The sequence below is a fragment of the Anthonomus grandis genome, chromosome 16, assembly GCF_022605725.1.
Source record: "Anthonomus grandis grandis chromosome 16, icAntGran1.3, whole genome shotgun sequence".
NCBI classification, from domain to species: domain Eukaryota; kingdom Metazoa; phylum Arthropoda; class Insecta; order Coleoptera; family Curculionidae; genus Anthonomus; species Anthonomus grandis.
This window is the reverse complement of record NC_065561.1, coordinates 7,589,136-7,613,818: the sequence shown is the minus strand read 5'-3', so window position 1 is coordinate 7,613,818 and position 24,683 is coordinate 7,589,136. Positions and strand designations below refer to the sequence as shown.

General features: G+C 34.3%; 1 protein-coding gene across 1 annotated transcript in view; it reads right to left on the bottom strand.

Moving 5' to 3' along the window:
* LOC126745675 (DNA-directed RNA polymerase II subunit RPB3) overlaps positions 1–24,683 on the bottom strand; it is a 35,163-nt gene that overhangs the window by 6,688 nt on the left and 3,792 nt on the right. Inside the window, exon 3 of the mRNA XM_050453634.1 lies at positions 22,653–23,040. Coding sequence (XP_050309591.1) covers positions 22,653–23,040 — 388 coding nt within the window. The remainder of the gene's footprint in view (positions 1–22,652; positions 23,041–24,683) is intronic.

Below are 24,683 nucleotides of genomic sequence, written 5' to 3'. Positions count from 1 at the left end.
ATATGATCCTTAAGCGTTTTGTCTAATTCTGAGCTAAAATTAATTAATTCCCGAAATATTCCTTTATTTTCGGATGTCTCTTTTTCATTGTGGCCTCTGAGAGCCAACTCAAATGCACCACGAAAACGAATGCAATTTATAATTTGATTTAACACATATCTATTTTTTTCAATTTGTTTATTTTTTTCAATAAGTTGGCTCCGGTATGCCGAGTTTAACTGAGTTTTTATATTAAATTTACCAAGCATAGAAAAATTGAAAATATTGTTCATGTGTACCTTGGATTTTTCATGTGTATTCATTTTCTCCCATACGTGAACAAGATCATCTGTTCCTCTTCGAGACCAGGATTCCTCTCCTCCAAATAAAACACACATAAAGCAAAATAGCTTATTAGACGTATCACACCCGCACACCCAAATATTTTTGGCATAAATATTCCTAATAAATTTACGCGAACGCACTTTTTGTCCACCTTGAGTTTTTTCTATATTTAAATGGGGCAACGGTCGCCCTAACTCCTTTATTTCTACTTTTTGTTCCAATGAAAAAGTGGAAAATGGATTTGCTTTTAAAAAACTAATTTTATTCATTGTTTTTAACGGAACCGCGAACGCCCGATGAATAATCAAAACAAACAATATCACGCACGCTTCGCTAGAAAAGATTCTATTGGTTTGGAGCCCGGCCCAAAATTATTTAATTTGCCATAGCTTTACCACATTGTTTCAAGGACATTTGCTGTGATTATTCGATGTAACACGCATCGATACGGGGCCTGGCACGACAACTACGTCTTCGATTTCGCATTAGCGAAATTTGCAGAATCTTGCACTGGCTGCGTTCCAGTATTTTAATTTTATAATTGGTATTAAATATTAATATACAGATATTTTTTTGGACTGAAGTAAAATTTAAAAAATAAATAATTTTTTTTATTTTCAACGTTTATTAGGTAGAGCCATGGCACTGTGGCTCTACCCCAAAAGCCGCCACTGGTTTTATGCACCGTTTTATTCGTTTTAAACATTAAATAATCATGGAACTCGATACTGTTTTACCCGGGCATAGTTCTGATGACAATATTCAAATGGAGAATGAAATAGAAATTCCTTCATATCGTTCGGACAGTGATTCGGAGATTGAAGAATTAGAAACAAAAAAAAAGCGTGGTGAGAGTAAGCAGTGGCTCTTTGTAAGAAAATGTGCATGTGTTAAAGAAGCGGAGGAAGTTGTTCGTGCAGAAAATACTTGGTCTATTTTAATAACACATATTACTGAAGAAGGAAAGAAAAGGTTTTATCGCTGTAACAAAGTAAAACGTCGTGGCTCTCAGTATGCGGCACAAATTTATTTACTGTTTGAAGCTACATCAAATGCTGTTTTGCTCTATCGTGTAGAGGCTGCCCATAACCACGAGTCGATTGGAATTCGTTCTGATTACGGAATAAGTCAGGAAGTTAAGAGAGAAATAAACAAACTATTCGATTTACATTTAAAGCCCAAAGCTATTTTAAAAAGTCTTAGTAAGATGGAGGGAGTAAAATTACCATCAATGAAACAATTGAACAATTATCTATCAAGTCGTACACGTGTTAAATACGGTTCCTCAACTATAAGTCTAGGAGACCTGGAGCGATGTATATTAAATCATACAGCAGTTCCCGAGGACATACACCAAGTGTTGGTGTCCCATTAGTGCGATAACGGACGATAGCTCCTTATACAGTAATACCAAAAAAAATAAGATGCATAACATAAAAATATTTTTGGATATACAGGGTGATTCATAAATGTGATATGATACACAACTTTTTTAATTTAAATGGAACACCCTATATTTTATTGCATTTTTGGATTGCTTTAAAAATTCTGCATACCTTTTATCAAGCATCGTCTATACCAAAACTTACCCGTTTGTAAGATATTTAATATTTTATCAAAAAATCGACGTTTGCACGTCTCCACAAAAACAAAAATAATTCACTCATTTGGGATCCTACAAGCAAAATCTTTTGTAGGTTGTTAGTGCATACTTACGCTTACTTTATGGTCCTATGAGAATTTGATAATATTCTACAGGGTGTTCGCAATAATCTATCCAAAACCAAAAAAAGTAAGCAACCATATCTTATTTTTTTCAAATGGAATGACATATTTTTTTATCTTAAAATGTTCACAATGTGATAAGCTTTCTTTTTTGTTAAGCATGTCCTATACCTATCTGTAATAGTTATCGAGTTTTTTACACTTTTTCCTAATTTCGCCCTTAAAATCCACAATAGTCGCGTTTTAATTTAAAAGAAGTTTGCTTAGTTGGCCATGGAAATAACAATTGCACAAAAATCAAGCAATTACTTTGACATAAGGTTTAGTGTTGTCAGTTTATCACTAAAGCGAAACATTTTTGCATTAAAAATGAATTTTTCGAAAGAGGAATAAGTTGATTTACTGTTTCAACTGTTTGGATGCAATTGAGGTAACTTTACTGTTTATTGGCAAGCACAGTTAGATAATTCAAAAATCCACTGTTAACAGAATCACATGTTTTTATGTAGGTACCTACAGATTATACAAGAATTATCTGATAAAGATTTTGCTAAACGTTTAAAGACGTTTGAAAAAAACAATTTATTAAACCTTAAACTTTAAAAATAGATTGAAAAGCATTTTTAAATTTGGCATTTTATTAAATTACAACAAATTTAATGATACCAAAATGTACAGAAAAGAAATTTTGTTTAAAATTTACCAAATAATACCGAAAAATCAACAAAAAAATATTCCTTAAATAAAAAAAATTAAAATTGTGAACAATAACAACAACAAATGACTAAACCAAAAAGGTATGTACATTAAACTATAAATAATGTTCTACATGTCCACCCTGGTATTGATCACACAAACGAATTCGTTTAACAAAAGAACTGCTTACTTTCTGTAACATTTCACTAGTTACTTCTTGAAAAACATTCCGAATTCTTTGCTTCATGTCGTTTTTGGTGGTAACAGGCCTTTGATAAACCCGATTTTTCACAAACTTCCATAAGAAAAAATCGAGTTTTGTGAGGTCAGGAGATCTGGCCGGCCAAGCAACTGGTCCTCTCCTGCCAATCTATTTATTTCGAAAATGGTCATTTAGATGGGCCCTCACAACACGGCTAAAATGAGGAGGCGTTCCATCTAATTGTAGCCACATTCGTCTTACTGTTTGTAACGGTAAATCATCCAGCTCTTCTTTGAATTCATTTTGCAAAAAATGTAGAAAGTTCTGACCGTTCACTGCCCCATCAAAGAAATATGGTCCAAGAAGCTTTTGTTTTGTGACCATCTATGTTGATGATCCAGTGGTATCACATGCCTTGGATTTACATCGTTGTAATAATGGAAGTTGTGTCGGTTTACAAATTCATTTTTATGGAATGTCGCTTCACCAGTGAACAACACAAAGTCAAAAAAGTCCTGTTGCAGTTGGATTTGATGCAAAGCCCAGCGGCAAAAGTTTCGGCGATTAGCAAAATCTTGATCGCTTAATTCTTGTACAAGCTGTACGTGATATGGATCAAATTTATGTTTCCGGGTGATTCTATAACAGTGGATTTTTTAATGTCCAACTGCCTTTCAATTTGCCTACAAGAGACATGCGGATTTTCTACTAGGGCTTGCATAACAAGCATTTCATTTTGTGGATTTGCCCCTGTTTTTTGTCTTTGTGACATTTCATAATTTAAATTTCCAGATCTTTCAAATCTCTCCTTTAGTCTTTCAAATGCCAATCGATTCGGATGTCGTTCCTCATCCGGATATCTCTGTGCATAAACTCTGCTTGCCAGTAAACAATTTTTCTCACTTGCACCGAAACAGTAAATCATTTTCACCAAATCCTCTTTCGAAAAATTCATTTTTAATGCAAAAATGTTTCAATTTAGTGATAAACTGACAACACTAAATCTTCTGTCAAAGTAATTGCTTGATTTTTGTGCAATTGTTATTTCCATGGCCAACTAAACAAATTTCTTTTAAATTAAAACGCGACTATTGTGAATTTTAAGGGCGAAATTAGGAAAAAGTGTAAAAAACTCGACAACTATTACAGATAGGTATAGGACATGCTTAACAAAAAAGAAAGCTTATCACATTGTGAACATTTTAAGACAAAAAAATATGGGTCATTCCATTTGAAAAAAATAAGATATGGTTGTTTACATTTTTTGGTTTTCGATAGAGTATTGCGAACACCCTGTAGAATATTATCAAATTCTCATAGGACCATAAAGTAAGTGTAAGTATGCACTAACAACCTACAAAAGATTTGGCTTGTAGGATCCCAAATGAGTGAATTATTTTTGTTTTTGTGGAGACGTGCAAACGTCGATTTTTTGATAAATTATTAAATATCTCACAAACGGGTAAGTTTTGGTATAGACGATGCTTGATAAAAGGTATGCAAAATTTTTAAAGCAATCCAAAAATGCAATAAAATATAGGGTTTAAATTAAAAAAGTTGTGTATCATATCACATTTATGAATCACCCTGTATATCCAAAAATATTTTTATGTTATGCACCTTAGACAGTAAAGTTATATTTAAACTTTGTATAAAAATTTTTTTTGTATCACTATATAAGGAGCTATCGTCCGTTATCGCACTAATGGGACACCCTGCATATTCGAGGATGAACCAATGTCCTTTCGCTTTGCATTGTCTACAAAACATTTACTGGGGTTAGCAGAACGTCATGCAAATATTATCCATGCTGATGCGACATACAAGTTGATTTGGCAAGGGTTCCCGGTATTAGTTGTAGGAACTACAGATAAACATAGAAAATTTCATCCGATATGTCTAGGAGTTTCGACAAACGAGCGTCAGGAAGATTTTACCATGTTATTTAACAGTTTAAAAGAACGGGTTTTGTTTGTATACGGACATTCGCTACAACCGTCGGTATTAGTTTGTGATGCCGCAAAGAATTCCAAAATGCTTTTACAGAAGTCTTTGGTCCTGAACCCATTGTGAGAATGTGTTGGGCACATGCAAAAACAAAAATGCACACCAGGGTTAAACAAACTTATTCAGACAAAAACGCCCGAAAGAATATATTACAAGACATTGATGCTTTACTTGCTTTTGAAATGGAAAACCCAAACTAATTTTATTAAATACTTCAAAGAAGAGTGGTTAACTCAAAATCGTAATTGGTACCTAGGTGCTGCCCCAGGATCACCAGCCACAAACAACGCTCTGGAATCGTTTAATAAAACCATAAAAGATACATATACATCTATGCAATACATTACGCGAAAGATTTCCTTTGTCTCGTTTTCTGGTTATCGAGATGGTTAACGAATGGTCCTGCAAAACTGCAGAGGAGTCCTTTTCAATTACTCCGCTTATTAAACTTCCTGATTGGACAAAAGCATATCAATGGGCAAAATTAGACAAAAAATTAAGGTGTTAGATGCTGACACGAAGAACAATGTCTATATAGTACCAGGAGGTCAAGTATTGGATGTTCAGGCTGAAAAACCTTGGGAAACTTTTGATGAATTCAAAGAATTTTTTTTTTCCACTTGGAGAGTAACAATTCCCAAAGAAAAAGATGATTGGATGAATGGTAGCTACAATTGTCCACAGTTTTTTAAGATGTATATGTGCAAACATCTTCTGGGGCTAGCAATTAGATTAAAATATACAGTTCCGCCTGTAGAGGCAAAAAATATCCATATTGGACAAAAAACAAAGCGTGGACGTCCATCAAAATCCAAACCTGCTTTGGTAATTCAGTGATGTTTTTAATTTATTGAAGCCTTATTAATAATTTGTTTAATGTTCACTCTTTTTTGTTTTGTGCTTCAAATACTGTTTTAAAAATGGCATTTTTTGTTCTTTTTGTTTTATAAATAGAAGACAATAAAGTATATTTGTGATGCCTATTTTTGTTTTATTTTATGCTCACTAGCTTTTGTCATATTATAAAGTATGAAGTTCAAACAGTTTTTAGAAGCTTTATTATTTAAATAGCTATCCAGATTAGTATAAAACAGTTGACAAAATTAACTTTATTAGATGTTAAAGATTAGATGCTCAATAAGTATTTTTGTTGCTCCACCCAGTTTTTAAACGTGCTAAAAAGTATAAAAACTGATGTTCGATTAAATACTACCCCTTTAATATACCCACTTTAGTAGATGTAGAAAATAGGAATATTTTTAACATAGAAAGTAGATATTTACAAATGATAAACCTGTTAGACTTGCGACAACATAATAAAATTCTAAAAAAAAAACGACAGAAGTAGGGTTCTTGATCTTGTTTTGAGCAATTTTTCTTTAACTTTAAATAGTTACGACTCTCATTTTATAAGGGAATATCCGGAACATCCCACTTTGTTTTGCAAACTTGAATTTAGCAATACTTCTAACAAAAAAACTTTGAATAGCCAATATAACTTTAAAAAGGCAGACTTTTTAAAACTTTACAGATTGTTTGAAAATGTTAACTGGGATGATATAAAAAGCAGTTCTGATGTAAACCAAGTAACACATATTTTTTACAAAAAAAATATATGATATTTTGGATAAATGTGTACCAATAGCACGTGAATGTAAAAAGGATTACCTACAGTGGTTTACTAAAGAAATAATTTTAAATTTAAAAAGAAAGGAAAGATATAAATTTTGCATATAAAAAATACATAGAGGAGGTAGAATCAAAAATAGCTAGCGACCCTAGTAACTTCTGGAGGTACAAAAGTTCAACAAAGTCAGGTACTTATTCATCCAATACACCCATGTTATACAGAGACCAGGAAATAATCGAGAGCAGGGATATCGCTGACGCTTTTGCCTCGCATTTTTCTAGTATTGTTCAATCAGATCCCTCTGGCTACACCCCGGATTTTACTCCGGCGGTTCCTCTGACAAATGCGACTTTGTTTGTAAAGGGTATTATTGTGGAAGATATTAGGGTCGCCGTAACAAAATTAAAACCTCAAAAATCGGTCGGGCCAGAAAAGATACCACCCTATATCTTTAAAGCATGTATTGATTTTCTAATTGAACCCTTATTAATAATATTTAACCTAATATTGGAAAAAAAAATTATCCAGATTTATAGAAAACCTCAAAAATAGCTCGTATATTTAAAAGTGGTGACAAGGCTGATATTTCACATTATAGTCGACCTCGGCTTCTATTTGTTGATGGAAATTGTAGCAGAGTGTTCCTAAAACATTTACGTTTAAAGTTTGAAGCTTACTACAAGGTCCAGTGTTTCCTGAAGCCGGGCAGTTCAAGCAGTGAGGTGATTAGGACAGCATCAAATTTAGTTAAGGACTTTACGAAAGAAGATTTTTTAATAGTAATGTGAAATGGAATTTGTTCTTCATCTGATGTTTTAAAAAATTTAATTCAAAATCATGTTGATACAAACACTTTAGTGATGACAAGCCCTTATACTTATTTAAACCATAATGTTATCTATAATAGTAATAAGGCCCTTTATCGTACTTTTCATGAGAATAATATTAATCTGTATGGGATTTTGGGAGTCTAATCACGCCAGTAACTTTGGTTCAGACTTGGCATCATTATTACAGTAAAATCTGTATTGTTGTGACGAATTCTTAATGAGTTACTTATTATATTGGGTATTACGTCACTTATAGCAAAAATTAATTTAGAAATTTTTATCTCACACACTCAACAATTGAAAAGAAGAAGAAAATAGACTTATTCACGTATTTAAAAGAAATATGAACTTAAATCTGTAACGATACCGTTCGATATACTTAATTTAATTTAAGTTCAATATAAGTTTTAAATACAATAATTTACTTGAGGTATAATAGATTTTTTATATACCTAGGAGCTGAGGTTCAATCTATTAATCTCTGAGCTCGTTTCTTCTTTTCAATATCCTACCTAACTTTGTTATGAATATTACAATTAAAAAACGATAAAAAACAAAAAGAAGACCTACTTTTTTTTTTAAAAATACCTAATTTGAACCAACGTTTCGGTAGTTATATCTACTACCGTTATCAAGGTAATTAAAGTAAAATTAAATTAAATTAAAAATAAAATATACTTATCTTTCAAATTTTCAGTAATGCAGTCTCATCAAAATTTCTTCCTAATTCGAAAGTATATAAAGTATTTTCGAATTAGGAAGAAATTTTGATGAGACTGCATTACTGAAAATTTGAAAGATAAGTATATTTTATTTTTAATTTAATTTTACTTTAATTACCTTGATAAGGGTAGTAGATATAACTACCGAAACGTTGGTTCAAATTAGGTATTTTTAAAAAAAAAGTAGGTCTTCTTGTTGTTTTTTATCGTTTTTTAATTGTAATATTCATAACAAAGTTAGGTAGGATATTGAAAAGAAGAAACGAGCTCAGAGATTAATAGATTGAACCTCAGCTCCTAGGTATATAAAAAATCTATTATACCTCAAGTAAATTATTGTATTTAAAACTTATATTGAACTTAAATTAAATTAAGTATATCGAACGGTATCGTTACATATTTAAGTTCATATTTCTTTTAAATACGTGAATAAGTCTATTTTCTTCTTCTTTTCAATTGTTGAGCGTGTGAGATAAAAATTTCTAAATTAATTTTTGCTATAAGTGACGTAATACCCAATATAATAAGTAACTCATTAAGAATTCGGTTATATTGGCTGGTGACTTTAATATCAACTACACTGATGAAACCTTGCCACGTACTTCTCTTTTAAGTATTTTAAATTCTTACGACTTGAAAATGCACGTTCTTTCTCCCACACGAATAACTTCTTCATCTGCAACAACAATTGACTATTTCTGTACAAATTTTGATGACGTTTTATGCACAGTACTCCCATCTGGTATTTCCGACCATGAAGCTATTCTTGCTAAAATGCCATATAATACTGTATCATCTTCATCTCATTATATGAGAAGAATTTTCAGCAGGAGAAATTTCAATGCTTTTTCTGCTGCTACAGCTTCGGTAAATTGGAATGCACTTGAAACGGCTTCTGACCCACTTACTTTATTTTTCAAGTTCTGTGTGATAAGATCAATCAGTGCTTTCCTAAAATGAGGCTTAAAACTAAGAAACGAAAACCATGGGTGACAAGAGGCCTTAGAATTTCAGCTAAAAACCTCCGTTTTTTGACTAAATTGTGCAAATATACCACAAATGAAAATATCCTTGTATATCATCAGAAATACCTTAGTCTGTACAGAAAGACAATTAAAGCAGCAAAATCTAATTATTATAGGGATCGCTTAAATATGTCATCAAATAGGCAAAGAGAGTGTTGGTCGATTATTAATGATTTTAGACATTGCCATAGAAAAGTATCGGAACCGGAGTTAAGACTTGACATTTTAAACGACTATTATTGTGATATACCTAATATCTTGCTCAAGGGCATTCGTAGTAACATTGATCCCTTACACTATCTTCAACAAGTGTCGGTTGAGCATTCATTTTTCTTTCATCCTGTCGAACCTACCGAAGTAAAAAATGAAATCAAACGCCTAAAAAACCATAAATCATCTGGAGCTGATGGGATATCTTCGAGGTTGTTACTCTTTTTGCCTGATTCAGCCTTAAATGCTTTAGTTTCTGCCATAAACAATTCTTTACATAATGGCATTTTTCCTTCATGTTTAAAAGAGGCAGTGGTTATCCCTCTTCATAAGGGTGGAGATTTGGATCAGCCTTGTAATTTCCGTCCCATTTCTATTTTGTCTACCCTCTCTAAGATAGTTGAAAAACTTGCAAAAAGCAGAATTTTGTCCTTTTTACATCATAATGGCATTTTGTCTGCAAATCAGTTTGGATTTCAAGCCGGTAAAGGGACTCATGATGCTGTTTTTAGCTTTTTGGAGAGCGTCTATGTGTCCTTGAATTCTGGAGAGTCATCGGCGGCAGTGTTTTGTGATCTATCCAAGGCATTTGACTGTGTGGATCCTGGAATACTGTTATCTAAGCTCGATAAATATGGTTTTAGAGGCGTAGCGTTGCGATGGCTTGAGTCCTATCTATCAAATCGTACTCAGAAGGTTTCAGTGTCTGGGCGTTTGTCTGCTTCTAGATCCCTAAAATGCGGCGTTCCCCAGGGTTCAGTGTTGGGACCACTGTTATTTTTACTGTATGTGGATGACTTGAGTTCATTGAAACTGCAGGGCAAGGTGGTTCAGTTTGCTGATAATACCACCATACTATGGAGCCATAAAAATTCTGCTTATATTACGACTTGTATCCTTGAAGACCTTCAGATTTTATCAGGGTGGTGTGCTTCCAACAGGCTCGTGTTTAATGTAAGAAAGACGTCTATTATGGGGTTTAAGTGCGATGTTCAGGGTCTGATGTTTGACGAAAATTCCCTATTGCAGAATAAAAAGGGCTGCAAGTTCCTAGGAATTACCATTGATGGTCGCCTTCGGTTTGAAGATCATATTTTACATTTAGCTGGGAAATTATCTTCTGGATGTTTTGCAGTAAGAATGGCAAAACAAGAGCTGGGAGGGGTGGTTGCACGTTCAGTGTACTTTTCACTTATTGAATCTCATATTCGGTATGGCTTGCCTTTTTGGGGTTTAATCAATAAGGGGCTACTTAACATTATCTTTGTTATTCAAAAAAAAGCAGTTAGATACCTGTGTTCTGCTAAGTTAAGAGATTCTTGCAAACCCCTCTTCATTTCTGAAAAAATCCTAACTCTTTTTTCACTCTTTATCTTAGAAACAGCTGCTCTTATTCACAAAATTCCCAAACTACCCTCTGACACTGGCCATTTGACTCGTCGTGTAAATGATGTTCCCCTACCTATTCCTACGTCTTCCCTTACCAAAAACTCATTAATTTACATAAGTAGAAAAATTTACAATCATGTTCCTCTGTGTGTTAGACATATATCGGATGTTAAGAAATTTAAAAGAGAATTAAAGTCGCTTTTATTGGCTAAGGCATATTATAACCTGGATGACTTTTTTAAAGATAGGTTTTAACCTTGGACATGTTGGAAAATTTTCTTTTTTTCCTTTTTTCTTCTCTAGTTTTGTCAACAAGTTTACCTTTATTTAGTAATTCATTGTTTTATTTAGTTATTTTTAATTCAAGTATGTTCAAAAAGTTTTGTCTTCTTGTGTTTAATTTTGTTCATTGTTTTGTCAATTTTTGAAATTGTATTTGTGTTTTGTTTTTTTAGCTTATAGGATGCTTGTACACAAGATTATTCTTACGTAATATAGCACATTTTCTTTCTTTCTTAGACCTGTAGCATTAATTTGTTGCCCAAGCAAAATTTTTGAATCAATATTGTATAACAAAATGTATAATCATATAATCGGTGTTATCACTGAAAAACAGCACGGTTTTATGAATAAGAGGTCAACAGTCACAAATTTTACCACATTTTTGCAGAAGCTGAATGGCGTAGTTAACTCTGACGGACAGGTAGATGTTATACCGATTTTTCTAAAGCGTTCGATAGAGTCAACCACGACATTTTGTTAAGAAAGCTAGATTGGTTTGGCTTATCTCACGATCTTCTGCAGTTGCTTGCTTCATTCTTGCAATCAAGGATACAGTATGTAGTATATAGAGGGTGTACATCTCAATGTTTTGTCGCTTTGTGAGGGGTGCCTCAGGGGTCTAACCCGGGGCCGTTGCTTTTCTTATGTCTTGGTGAAATATTTGCCGATGATTTTAAATTTTATAGAGCAATTAATAGTATTAAGGACTGCGAACTCCTTCAGCATCACTTGAATAGAGTAATACTTTGGGCAAAACAAAACAAATTATCTTTTAATGTTGAAAAGTGTATTACAGTAAATTTTACTAGAAAAAAAGTGACAATTAAATACAATTATAAAATGGGTACTAATGTCTTAAAATGTAAAACAGAAATAAAAGACTTGGGAGTAGTTTTCGACAATAAGTTGCATTTCGATGCTCATATTAGCACAGTTGTTAATAAGGCATTTAAGATTTTAGGATTTATAATTCGTAATGCCTGTAACTTTACTAATTTAAAGACTATTACTACTCTCTATAATGTCTATGTTCACAGCATATTGGAATATGCCTCGATTGTTTGGTGTCCATTCTATTCGGTTTACAAACAAATGTTGGAAAAGGTTCAAAAGAGGGTTTTGCAGTACTTGTACTATAAAAAACATGGTGTGTATCTGATGGATATATCTTATGAAAACCTTTTGACAGAATTTAATTTAAAAAAACTTATTTCCAGAAAAAACTGTGGCCTGCTTGTTGTTTACACATAAAATCCTTCATAATAATATAGATTGTTCATTTCTTCTCGAAAAACTGCTGTTAACGGTAAGTATTCATAACAATAGAGATTTAGGAACTTTTTATATAAAAAAAACAAATACCAATTTAGGTAAAAAGTCGCCAATTGTTCGAATGTCCAGTGCCGCCAACCTACTATTTCATATTGACATAATTAAGGAACCATTTGGGAAATTTAGGAAAAATATATCTAATGTAGAATATTTTTAAGTTTTTTTTTCTTTTTAGTTTTTATTTTGTTTTTTTTAAGTTACCTAACGTGTTATCTGGGGGGGGCAAAGAATCTATTTTTTTGTTTTAATTTTGTAATATGTAGTGCTTACTTACTGTGCTTATTAGTCATTAAGGACCAATTGTAATCATTTAATGGACTTTGTGTCTGTAGATTGCATAAATAAATAAATAAATCTAAAAAAAACAGAGTCCGACAACATGCACTCCATCAGAGCTTCATACTTTCGATATCTTGGATAAGTGAACGATCCCCCCTACCCTAAGGGGAAGTGCGATTGCCGTTTGGCATGAAATCTGATCATAATAATAGCTAAAGAATAAATAGGATTAGAGTAATACTGCATGTAAAATAAACAGATACTATTATTAATGGTAAATTATTCAATAAGACAGAATCTGACAATTACATTAGTTTAAGATTTGTAGTTGTAGTTTATGTTTTCAGAGGTTAGGTTTTTATTCAGAGGTTTCCTTACCGCAAAGAATTTCTCTTGATGAAATCTTCAAATCATTTGCACTCACCATGCATGTTAATGCACCCACTCATATTTCGTCCTCTTCATCGACCACTATTTATTATTTCTGCAGTAATTTGGACGGTGTTACCTGTTCAGTGCACTCAGTGGGTATATCGGATCACGAGGGGGTGTATGTCAATTCCCTGGTGACTTTAAAAACAAATCTGGCCGCCGCATTGGGAGAGTGTTTAGTGGGAACAATTTGAATTTATTTTCTCAATCCATTTCGTCTGTTAACTGGAATACAATTCAGGCTGCTCCACAACCATTTTCTTCCTTTTATTATACATTACGTGATAAAATAAATATCTGCTTTCCCTTGGTTAGACTTAAATCCAAGAGACGAAAACCACGGATCACCGCGGGACTAAAAACATCTGCCCAAAATTTGCGATGCTTAGCAAGACTTCGCAAATCTATTGACAATCAATTCATCAGGTCTTATTTTCAGGATTATCGGAAAATTTATAGGCATCTGATAAACGTCCGAAAGGAACTGTATTACAATGAGCGCTTAGATTCGTCCGGTAACAGACAGAAGGAAAGTTGGTTAATCATTAACGAATGTAGGCAGTCTTCTCGTCGGCGGTTGGTTGAATCGGATTGGGGCCCGATGATTTCAATGACTATTTTTCTAATATTGCTGAGAAGTTTACTGGAAGCAGTTCCCAGTGACGGCAATCCATTGCAGTATCTTAATCGGAATGCCATCAACCAATCATTCTTTTTCCACCCTGTAGATGCCACTGAGGGCCTTGAAACAATTCAGTGCTTGAAGAATCATAGGTCTTCGGGTTCCGATGGTATCTCTTCACGTCTGCTGTCACTTCTGCCTGCGAGCGCTTTAGGTGCTTTGGTTTGGGCAATCAATCAGTCATTTCTTCAGGGCGAGGAAGCTATGATTATCCCTCTTCATAAGGGTGGTAGCTTGGACCGACCCTTTAACTTCCGTCCCATATCAATTTTGTCTACCCTCTCCAAGCTTCTTGAGCGGCTTGCAAAAAATAGATTATTGTCTCTTTTTTGACCAAATACAATGTGCTGTCCCCTAATCAGTATAGATTTCAGTCATCTAAGGGCACGCAGGATGCCATTTTCAGATTCTTGGAGAGTGTGTATCTATCTATGAACTCCAAAGAGGCTGCAGCAGCGGTGTTCTGTGATCTGTCCAAGGCCTTCGATTGTGTGGATCATGGAATACTGCTGTCAAAGCTTGATTTTTACGGATTTAGGGGAATGGCTTTGGGGTGGTTGAAGTCATACTTGTCTGGCCGCACCCAGAGGGTGGTTGCATCTGGATTTTTGTCAGGGATAGCACATCTTAAATGTGGTGTACCTCAAGGGTCAGTGTTAGGTCCTATTTTATTTTTATTATACGTTAATGACTTAAGCTCTCTATCACTGCATGGACTAGTGGTTCAGTTTGCCGATGATACTACAATTCTGTGGCATAACAAAGATCAAAAAGTAGTCAGATCTCTCGTAGTAGAGGACCTTCACAAAATTAAAGAGTGGTGCATCTGCAATCAGCTTGTATTCAATGTTGATAAGACTTTTGTTCTGGGCTTTAAGTGTAATGTAGAGGGTTTTTTGTTTAATGAGCAGAGCCCACTACATGGTAGGGATTATTGTCGACTTCTCCGCCTCTTCATTGATGAGAGTTTAAGGTTTGACAACCACGTTTTGGGCCTCGCTGCTAAACTTTCTTCTGGTTGTTTTGTAGTCAGGGTTGCCAGGCATGAGTTGGGGGGTTGTTTGCTCGTTCAGTTTATTTCGTCTTAATAGACTCTCATATCCGTTATGGGTTGCCATTTTGGGGTTTGTGCTCCAAGGGACTCCTTAACATAATTTTTACTATTCAGAAAAACGCATTCAGGTATCTGTGTGGTGTTGGTCTGAGAGTCTCTTGTAAACCTCTTTGTAGCTGAAAGAATTTTAACAGTTTTCTCACTCTTTATATTGGAAACTGCAACACTCATACAAGTCCGTAAGTCCACCATCCTGCACCAGTCATAATACTCGTCAAGTGGGCAACTAATCTCTTCCGATCAAATTCGAGTCGTAGTCGTACAGTCGTACGAGACGGTCGTGTTTTTTGCTCGTCAGCTTCGCCGTTGTTGATGCTTTGTTTTGTTTTGATTTGCTTTAACCTGGCATCGCATCGACGCCACGTGCAAAATATCTATTTTCAGAATAATAGAATAATATCCGTTTTCCGCGAGTGTTTTGCTAAACTTGACCTCTGTCGTGAATTTATTGAACTCTCCGAATTGAGTGAATTTATTAAACTCTCCGAAACTAATTTTGAAAAGTTATTGACATATAAATCTAGTAACCATGCAGCAAGTTTTTAAATGCTGTAAAAAAGACTTCAAGCAATTTTGTTGGGCAGTATGTCTTGGTGTTTATCATCCCAGCTGTATGGAACGATGTCCAGAAGTTATAAGAATTGGAGGTCACTCAATTATTTGCTCAAAGAGTTGCCAGCTGCGACGACAAGAAGAGGAAAAAGAAAAAGCGATTTGGAAAAACAAAGCCAAAGAATTATAACACTTCAGGATGAAATTAAAAAACTCCAATCTGAAGAGCTAACTCTAAGAGAAACTATACAAAAGTATAAGGACTTGGAAACTGATCTAAATCAGCGCCTATAAGATCTTACAAGTACTAGCAAGAACATGATATCAACGATCCGTACACTAGAACTAGAAAATGCGGCGTAACGTATGGAAGTTGAGAGTCTTAAATATGAGGCTACCCGAGTTCAATCCTGTCCTACATCCGCAGAAAATTTACCCAAACCCAGCAATACCTTTACCAATACCAAAGCAGAACGACGCTATCCCAGGAAGAACAAAATTTTGGTCATTGGATCGGATGTTAGAGGATATCTGTCACTCTTTAAAAAATCAATTGGTAGTAAGTATCATCTAAACTGCCAAAAGACATCTAATTTGCTGACTGAAGACCTGCTTCAAGAGACTCTCCAATTCTCCGAACGGTTTACTAAATCGGACTTCGTTTTTGTGTTTCTTGGTTCACTTGAATCAGTGCTGAGGAAACGATGCAGCATTGGGGATATTCAAAAAAGACTTAGAAAAATGGATAATACAAACCTAGTTTTAATAGGACCTTCTCTTTTTAAAAACAGGCCCATACTTAATTCATTTATAACGCCACAACATCGCGAAATCTCAAAATGCATTGAATCCCTAAGTGGAACTACGCTTGTACCCATTGTTGGCGATTACATAAATAAGGAGCGCATGGTACATTATCTCATTGATTTCTGTCAATTAAATAATAAAAAATTGAATTTTCACCAAGACTGTCAACATCTCAGTTCAATGTAACATTTGGGAATAGTAAACTCTCTACTGTTGACATACAAGCTAGTAACAATCATGTAAATGTAAAACACATTCAATCTAATGTTTTACCTAGCCAACTAACTCTAATGTTGTTAAATATTCAATCTCTGCGACATAAAACTAGTGAACTTTCACTTTTTTTGCATGACTTAAACTATCCTAGTATTTTATTACTTACTGAGCACTGGCTTAAACCGGGGGTGAGCTTATTGATCTACCAAATTATGTTATTTTGTCTAGTTTTTGTCGGATTTTGTCTTCTCATGGTGGATGTATGATATGTAAAAACTTTTTAGAACACAACTCTTTTCAACAGGTAGATAAATTTAACCATCTCCTAAAGGAAATGACTTATATGTAATTTGTATTTATAGATCTCCTCTAGGAGACTGCAACGAAATCTTTTTAAAATTAGAGGCACTTTTATTTGAAATTCCATCGGCGGCTTACGTATTTCTTACAGGAAACTTTAATATCAACTTTAATGATACAAATTCTGTCTTTACTCTGCGCCTCAATCATCTAATGGGGGCATTTAATATACATATGCATGTAAAAGATTCTACTCGTATAACACAGTCAACAAGCTCCACTATTGACTATATTTGTTCTAATTTTCCATATGACTCCGTGGAGTGTACAGTCGCAAATTCTGCTTTATCAGACCATGAGTTTATACTATGTAAAATAGCAAATATACAAAAGGAATGTAGTGTATCTGCACAGCGATATTGTCGAATTTTTGGTATTAATAACTTTAATAAGTTTCGTCAACTTTCAGCTCTTGAGTCCTGGAATTCTATTTTCGATTTATCTTCCTTTTACACAAAAATTGTTAAGCTCTTTGATGCTTCCTTCCCAATGATTAAAATCAAACCGAAATCCAAACATATAAAATCTTGGTTCATGAGGGGTTTGAAAGTATCTTCAAGAAATCTGAGATCTCTTCACACAATAAGAAAGTTCACTGACTCTCCAGTTTTTTATAACTATTTTAATTCCTACCGAGCTTTGTATCGTCGTCTGATAAGAATCTCTAAGCAAACTTACTACTCCAACCGTTTAAGTGGTTTATCTAACAAATATAAGGAGAGTTGGAAAATTATTAATGATATTCGTCACAATAGTGGTAGGCAGTCAGGAGAATGCCCTGAAGTCTCTCCCAATGATTTTAACAATTTTTTTTCTAATATTGCTCTACAACTTCAGCAAAATTTGAACCCTTCTGTGGATCCTCTTTCCTTTATGCCAGCCATTCATGTTCCAAATTCCTTCTTCTTTATACCTACAAACCTAAACGAACTCAAGGATATTCTGTATACTGAAAAAAATAAAAATTCAACTGGAGAAGACAACCTTTCAGCTAAGATTTTTTTCAACCTTCCAGAAAAGGCGCTAAAGGCACTAGTTGACGCAATTAACCTTTCTTGGAGCAAGGGGATATTTCCATCTCGCCTAAAATCAGCTAAAGTTATCCCAATTCACAAGGGTGGAGCTCTTGATAGTCCTTCCAACTTTCGTCCCATCTCTCTCTTGTCTACGCTATCAAAGGTAATCGAAAAACTGGTTAAAAATCGAATAATGTTCTTTTTAAAGTCCAAAAACATCCTCACCAGACTTCAATTTGGCTTCCGTGAAAATACCAGTACCAATGATGTCATGTTTAATTTTTTTCATTAGTTTTACTCCCAGATAAATGCTGGTGGAGTTTCGGCGGCAATTTTTTGTGATTTGTCGAAGGCTTTCGATTGTGTCTGCTACAGGATTCTGCTGCGGAAGCTTCATCATTATGGATTTCAGGGAGTTTAATCTTCTTGGTTTGCTTCCTATCTGCAAGATCGGCAACAACGAGTGCTTGTAGGATCTAAGTACTCTGATTACCATCCTATCACCTTGGGAGTTCCTCAGGGTTCAGTTTTGGGGCCTATACTTTTTCTCCTATACATAAATGATCTTACCAATCTTAATATACGGGGGAAATTTACTCTATTTGCCGATGATACCACACTTCTTTGGCACAGCCCAAACACAGATACTCTGCGAACTACATTAGCAGCTGATCTTCAAGCAGTAAATCTCTGGTTTGAATCAAACTTGCTGTCACTAAATCCTCAATAAACCAAATTATTGTGTTTTAAGTGTGCTCTAGACCACGTGCCTTTCTCTAATTCAGTAGTTCAGCAGTTTGATAATACAAAATTTTTGGGTTTATTCATTGACAGAGAACTCAGATTTGAAGAGCATATCCTCGGTACTTGCAAAAAGGTGTCTGCAGGTTGTTTTGCAGTCAGACCGGCTACCCTGGAGCTTGGCATGGAGTTTGGAAGATCTGTATATTTTTCATTAATTGAATACCACCTTAGGTATGCCATTTGCTTCTGGGGTAATGCAGCTGCCTACCTTCTACAAATGCTGCTTGTTTTACAGAAGCGTGCTGTACGTTACATCTGTGGGGCTAAACCAAGAGATTCCTGTCGCCCATTATTTGTTAGGATAGGCATACACACTGTCTTCTCCCTCTACATTTAGGAAGTGGCCTGCTTACTTTTTGCAAATCGCTTTAAATGTATAACCCCAAATCCAAGATACTTAACGCGTCAAGTGAACGATCTAAATCTTCCAATCCCCTCCTCCACATCAACTAAAAAATCTATTTTCTACGAGGGAATCAAAATTTTCAATCGTTTACCAGGTGGAATCAGGGAGGCAACATGTATTGACACTTTTAAACGTAAATTGAAAAAACTTTTGACCGAAAAATGTTACTATTCACTGGATGAATACTACGTCGACACATTCTAATTTTCCCTAAGTGTAAGTTTACAGTATTTGAATTTTATTTCATTTGTTTGTATGGTTTGAATTCTTTGCTGTCTTATACTTGAGGCAATAATTATGGAATTTAATTTACTTTTTATGTATTTTTTTCTGCTGTTCTTATGTATTGTTTTCTGATGTTTGTTTTGGAACTCGAGTGTGTATGGGGTGTAGTGGTTAAGTCTAGTGGTAGTAATTTAAGGTAGCTTTGTTTAGAACAATTTTTCTTTGTTAATAACAATAAAGCAATCCCCATCTCTGTTACAGACCTTAAAAAGTTTAGGAGAGAACTAAAGAAATTAATCTTACCAAAAGCTTACTACAGCATTGAAGAGTATTTTAACGACTCATTTTAATATTTAAAATTATACTCTATTTCAGAAGTGTGTAGAGCAATAAAACCTCATTAGGTATGCAAAAGTGGTACCTGGTGATCCACCAATATTTTATGCCACTACCTTAGTTGGGTATTAGTTTCAATGTAAAATTCTTTCTTTTCGTTGATTGCAGGTAGTGCCACCCGGTTTTGGGTCAATTTATGAGTTTTGCCCATTGTTACCCACTGATAAACATTGAAAACGGTTCGCCAAAGGCGTGCAACTGGGACTTGTTTTTTACCTTATAATTAATGTACTTAAATGCTATTTTATTTTAGAAAGTTACTTTTGTTTAAATGGAATAATATATTTTTTTCACAAATTTATTGAATATAATATGTAGAGTAAAACAGTTGAAAATGTCACTTTTGGATCTGGCACTTTTTGAACAGTGTATAACAATTTTAAATTATAATAGATTGTAGTCTTCTTCGTCATCTGACGAACTGTCATCACCTCTTGACATTATAATTAAAGGATCGACTGTCTGATCGATGAGGTTGTCAAGATCCCACATTTTGTCCTCTTGCTTAATTACATGCTGGACTGCTTTTCGCCAATTCTCTGGTGTCCCTTCCGTAATGGCTTGATCAAACAGTAGCTTAACATCTTTCATTTTAAAAGTCGTGTTTTGTCTTGCTACAAATCCTTTTACCTGCGCCCATATCAGTTCTATAGGATTTAGTTCGCAATGATATGGCGGTAAGCGCAGTACAGTTATATTATATTTTTCGGCTATATCTTCCACAGCGTATTTCATGAAACGAGTTTTGTGTAAGTTTGCTATTGCCAGCAGTTCTTTTTTTATCAAATTTGCTTCAAACGCAATACCTTTTGCAGTCAGCCAATCGATAATTTCTTGCTTTCTCCAACTTGAAGTTGGCGTCTTCTCTATTCGCCGTGAATGATAGCTTGCGTTATCCATAACCACCACCGAATTAGCCGGAAGAAATTTTATCATTTCACCAAAATAGTCCTCGAAAACGTCTGAGTTCATGTCTTCATGGTAATCTCCTGTGCGAGTCGACTCAAAGGTTAGCAAACCTTCTTTTAAAAATCCCTCTTCGCTTCCAATATGTGTGATTATAAGTCTTTTTCCTTTTCCCGAAGGTACTTTAATACCCGTAGACAGGCCTTCTATGAAAGCTTGGCGAGCACTGGTTATATTTTTGTCTTGCCACATTTTTTGGACTATATAACCTTCGTTAATCCACGTCTCATCAAGATAAAAAACTTTCTTTTGCTCCCTGCGGTACTGCTTGATACTTCTTAAGTATTGTCGTCTCCAACAAACAATTTCGTCGCTCTCCAGTAAAAGTGCTTTGCGGTTATGCTTTTCCCAGGCAAAATCCATATTTTTTAAAGTTTTCCATAAAAGTTTTCTACTTATCAACGGAATACTGTCATCTCGGCCAAGCTCCATTAAAATTTTGTCTAGGGTGGGTATTTCCTTTTTAAAATAAAAAGAGTGAACTTTTCTTCGAATTATACATTTAGCATTTTCATCAAGGACTTTTGTAGGTCGTCCTGGCTTTTGCTTGGGAGATTCCACTTGACCTGCTACTTTTCTTTCCCGCAACAATTTGAAAATGGTGGACTTTCCAATTCCACTCATTCGAGAACATTTTTCAACAATTTCTTGCACAGTAAAACTAGGGTAATCGTGTTTTATGCAATCATGTACATTTAAAATAATAACTTTTTCACTCAGCGATAGTGGAGAATTTTTAGTACATCTTTTCGTTGGACTGAATACCTCCATTTTTTAAATATTGGGATAATAATATTGTGATTACACTACAGCGTAGCAGTGACTACTAACGTTTAAAATATTTTATATTATTATATATAAATAAAAGTATTTATAGTCTGTATATATTACCTGACCCCATTTTTGCATGTTACAAAGCGTTAAAAGATAGGTACCTATACAAAAGGATTAAAAGTATTTATTTAGTATTTAATCTCTTTCAAAGTAAAGGCATTTAATCCGTGAAAATTAAATTCATAAATATTATAAGTACCTGCGCCTATGAACTACCACGAAATGTAGCCAAACAGAACGGAATTCCCCAGTTTATTGCTCTATACACTTCTGAAATAGAGTATAATTATATATCTGTTGATCAAATTTATTTTATTTATTTTTTTTATTCTTGTTTTATGTTGGTTCTCGCCTTTTCTTTTCTTCTTTTTTGGTTTTTTCTTTGATTATATAAAATATGCTGCTATGTACAATCAAAATCGATTCTGTATTCTGTTTTTGTCCTGTATCCTGTATAACCAAATAAATACTTGTATTATAAATTCTAAGATTAGGAAGCTTTTAGCACAAGTTTGTAAACTAGCAAATAAAGTATATTTTGACTTGAGTTTTGTAGTTGCTGTAAATAATTGGCTTACAGTTTTTGCGGAATGTCTCATATTTAGCGATATTTCTTATCTCAATTGGCAAGGAATTGTATGATTTAAGAGCTAAGCTCGTAATAAATCTTTAGTTGCCATCATGTCTATAAAGGGAACAGACAAATTCTGGTTGGATATTTGTCTAGTTTGGTATTTATGCTCAAGTTTTGCTTGTAAGTCCTTGTTTTTGTATCGAAAACGCGCTCTTCTTTATGGTTGTTAAAACAATTAATGACGCTTTGGAAATCAAAACTGATGCGGATCAAGCAGCTTATGCCTTTTGAAAAATGAAACTACCCTCACCGTAACTAGCTCCTCCACAATCCTTCAAGGCACAGGAAGCAATGCTATAGGGCGAAAATTGCAAGGTTCATTCAGATTACCTTTCTTGTAAATTGGAACAATGTTAGCCCTTTTAAGACAAGGAGAAAATAGGCCATTTGTAAAAAAACTTATTCACTACATGTTTTAAAAAAGTTTCTGGTACATTGATATGAGTTAGAAAATGTATTTATTTATTTAACCGTATGTATTTATGTGCTATCTACTGAGGGATTTATAATTAATAAATAAAGATGAGGTAGGTATAATATTAAAGAATTACTTACATTGATCATCATCCAATTCACTATATTCACTTTTGGGCCACTCATCGGGCTTAGGAAACAAAGTATGTCTCATGGAATTATCAGGATCATATTCAAAAGCAACACCACAAGTTGGATTCCATTTGGCATGTTCCTTTCCAAATCCTTTTTTTGCATAAGCCCTCACTTTTAACTCCTGCCCTTTTCTCAACTTAATAATTAGTATTTCATCAACTTCCCCATATTCGGCTGAGTCTTCATCCCTATGTTTTGAGGTTGCTGGAATCACTCTGGGATCACTTGATTTCAGATCTGCAGTAGTAACATGACGAGTTTGGTCATCAGTACATTTTACATCCAATGTAAATTCAACACTGCATTCTTGACAAAAATCTGTACAAATACAATCCTAAAAAATACATTTTGCTATAATATTGATTAAACTAATAATTTTGTTAAAATAAAAGAAAACTTCCAGTCAAAATATCACAAGTATGTAATTAAAAATTAAGCAAAAATACTTGTAGATGTGTATTTAGCCTAAGAAAGAATCTAAATAGAATCTAGACTAGATAGAATTCTAGTTACAAATAGAATAAACAGTTTCTAGTTTTATTAAAATAAAAAATCTAGTTTAGTACAACTGCCAAGTTTGAAATTGCTAACTTGAGCTTTTGCAGTATCACAGCTTGTCAAAGATTTTGAAACAATAGCATTGTTTAATACTTTTAGTGCTAATTTTCAGAGGTTCTTGATTTACAAAACAAAAACGCTCGCACCCGTCAAAGATAAGTTAAAGATAGTTGACAACATAATCTTTTACAAAAATATAAAAATTTAAACAATTCTTACATACATAGAATATAGAACACACCCAAAGAAAAGGTAGTAAGAAGTCACATTACGCTGCGCAAAATTCTTCACTGTAAAAAAATTGTATTTAAAAACTCGTCTAGAGAATAAAATGCTTTAGCAAGCAAAACTTTCTTTATATTTTTCCTAAAACGTTTTTCACAATTTATTAGCCTTATATAAAGGGGTAGGTGGTTAAAAAGCCTTCTGCCCCCGTACACAAAAGAGGACTTAATCTGCTCACTTTTTGGGATAGGCAGAGGTAAAGAGAAGGTTGTTCGGAGATTGTAACCCGAGGAGGAAGGGCCAAGCTGATGGCGATATTTTTTATAGATAAGACAAACAGTCTCTAAGATAAAAAGGCATGGCAATGTCAGGACAGAGTGTTTTAAAAATAATGGCCTACAGGGGCTACGAAAGGGAGCTGCACACATGTAGCGTATGGCTCTTTTTTGCAAAATAAATAGAGCTGAACAAATACTGAGAGCACACACCCCAAAACACAATACCATATCTCAGATGAGACTCAATAAGAGCATGGTAGGCAATTTTAGCCACATCAAGTCCCAGAGAATGTGTTATTACTCTAATAGCATAACAGTTGGATGATAACTTCCCTATTAAAGAGGAGATATGATTTTCAAATTTTAATTGCGTATCAATCGTCAGGCCCAAAAATGTGCATGTTTCAGAAGGACTTATTGTTTCATTTTGCAAAGTGACAGTTCCAAGGTTACATAAGTTAAAATATTAGTTTTAGAAATATTAAAAGTTAATCTATTAGATTCACACCATGACTTTACAAGAATTAAATCTTCATCAACGATATTCTTTAACCTCTTGGTGTCAGTGTCATGCCAAAGTAATGTTGTATCATCCGCAAAGATAGTAAATTTGCCCCTAATTGGAATTTGAGAGATATCATTGACATATAGCAGGAACAATATTGGTCCAAGAACAGAACCTTGGGGTACACCCGCATCCATATCCAGACGGGAGGACATATCATTGTCAAAGAATACCCTTTGTGTTCTTCCAGATAGGTAAGAACGAAAACAGTCGAGAGCAACTCCTCTGAATCCATAGGTTTCTATCTTCTGCAGCAGTATTCTGTGACTTACACAGTCAAACGCCTTAGATAAATCACAGAAAACCGCCGCCGCACTCTCCCCAGCGTTCAATCCCATGTACAGACTCTCC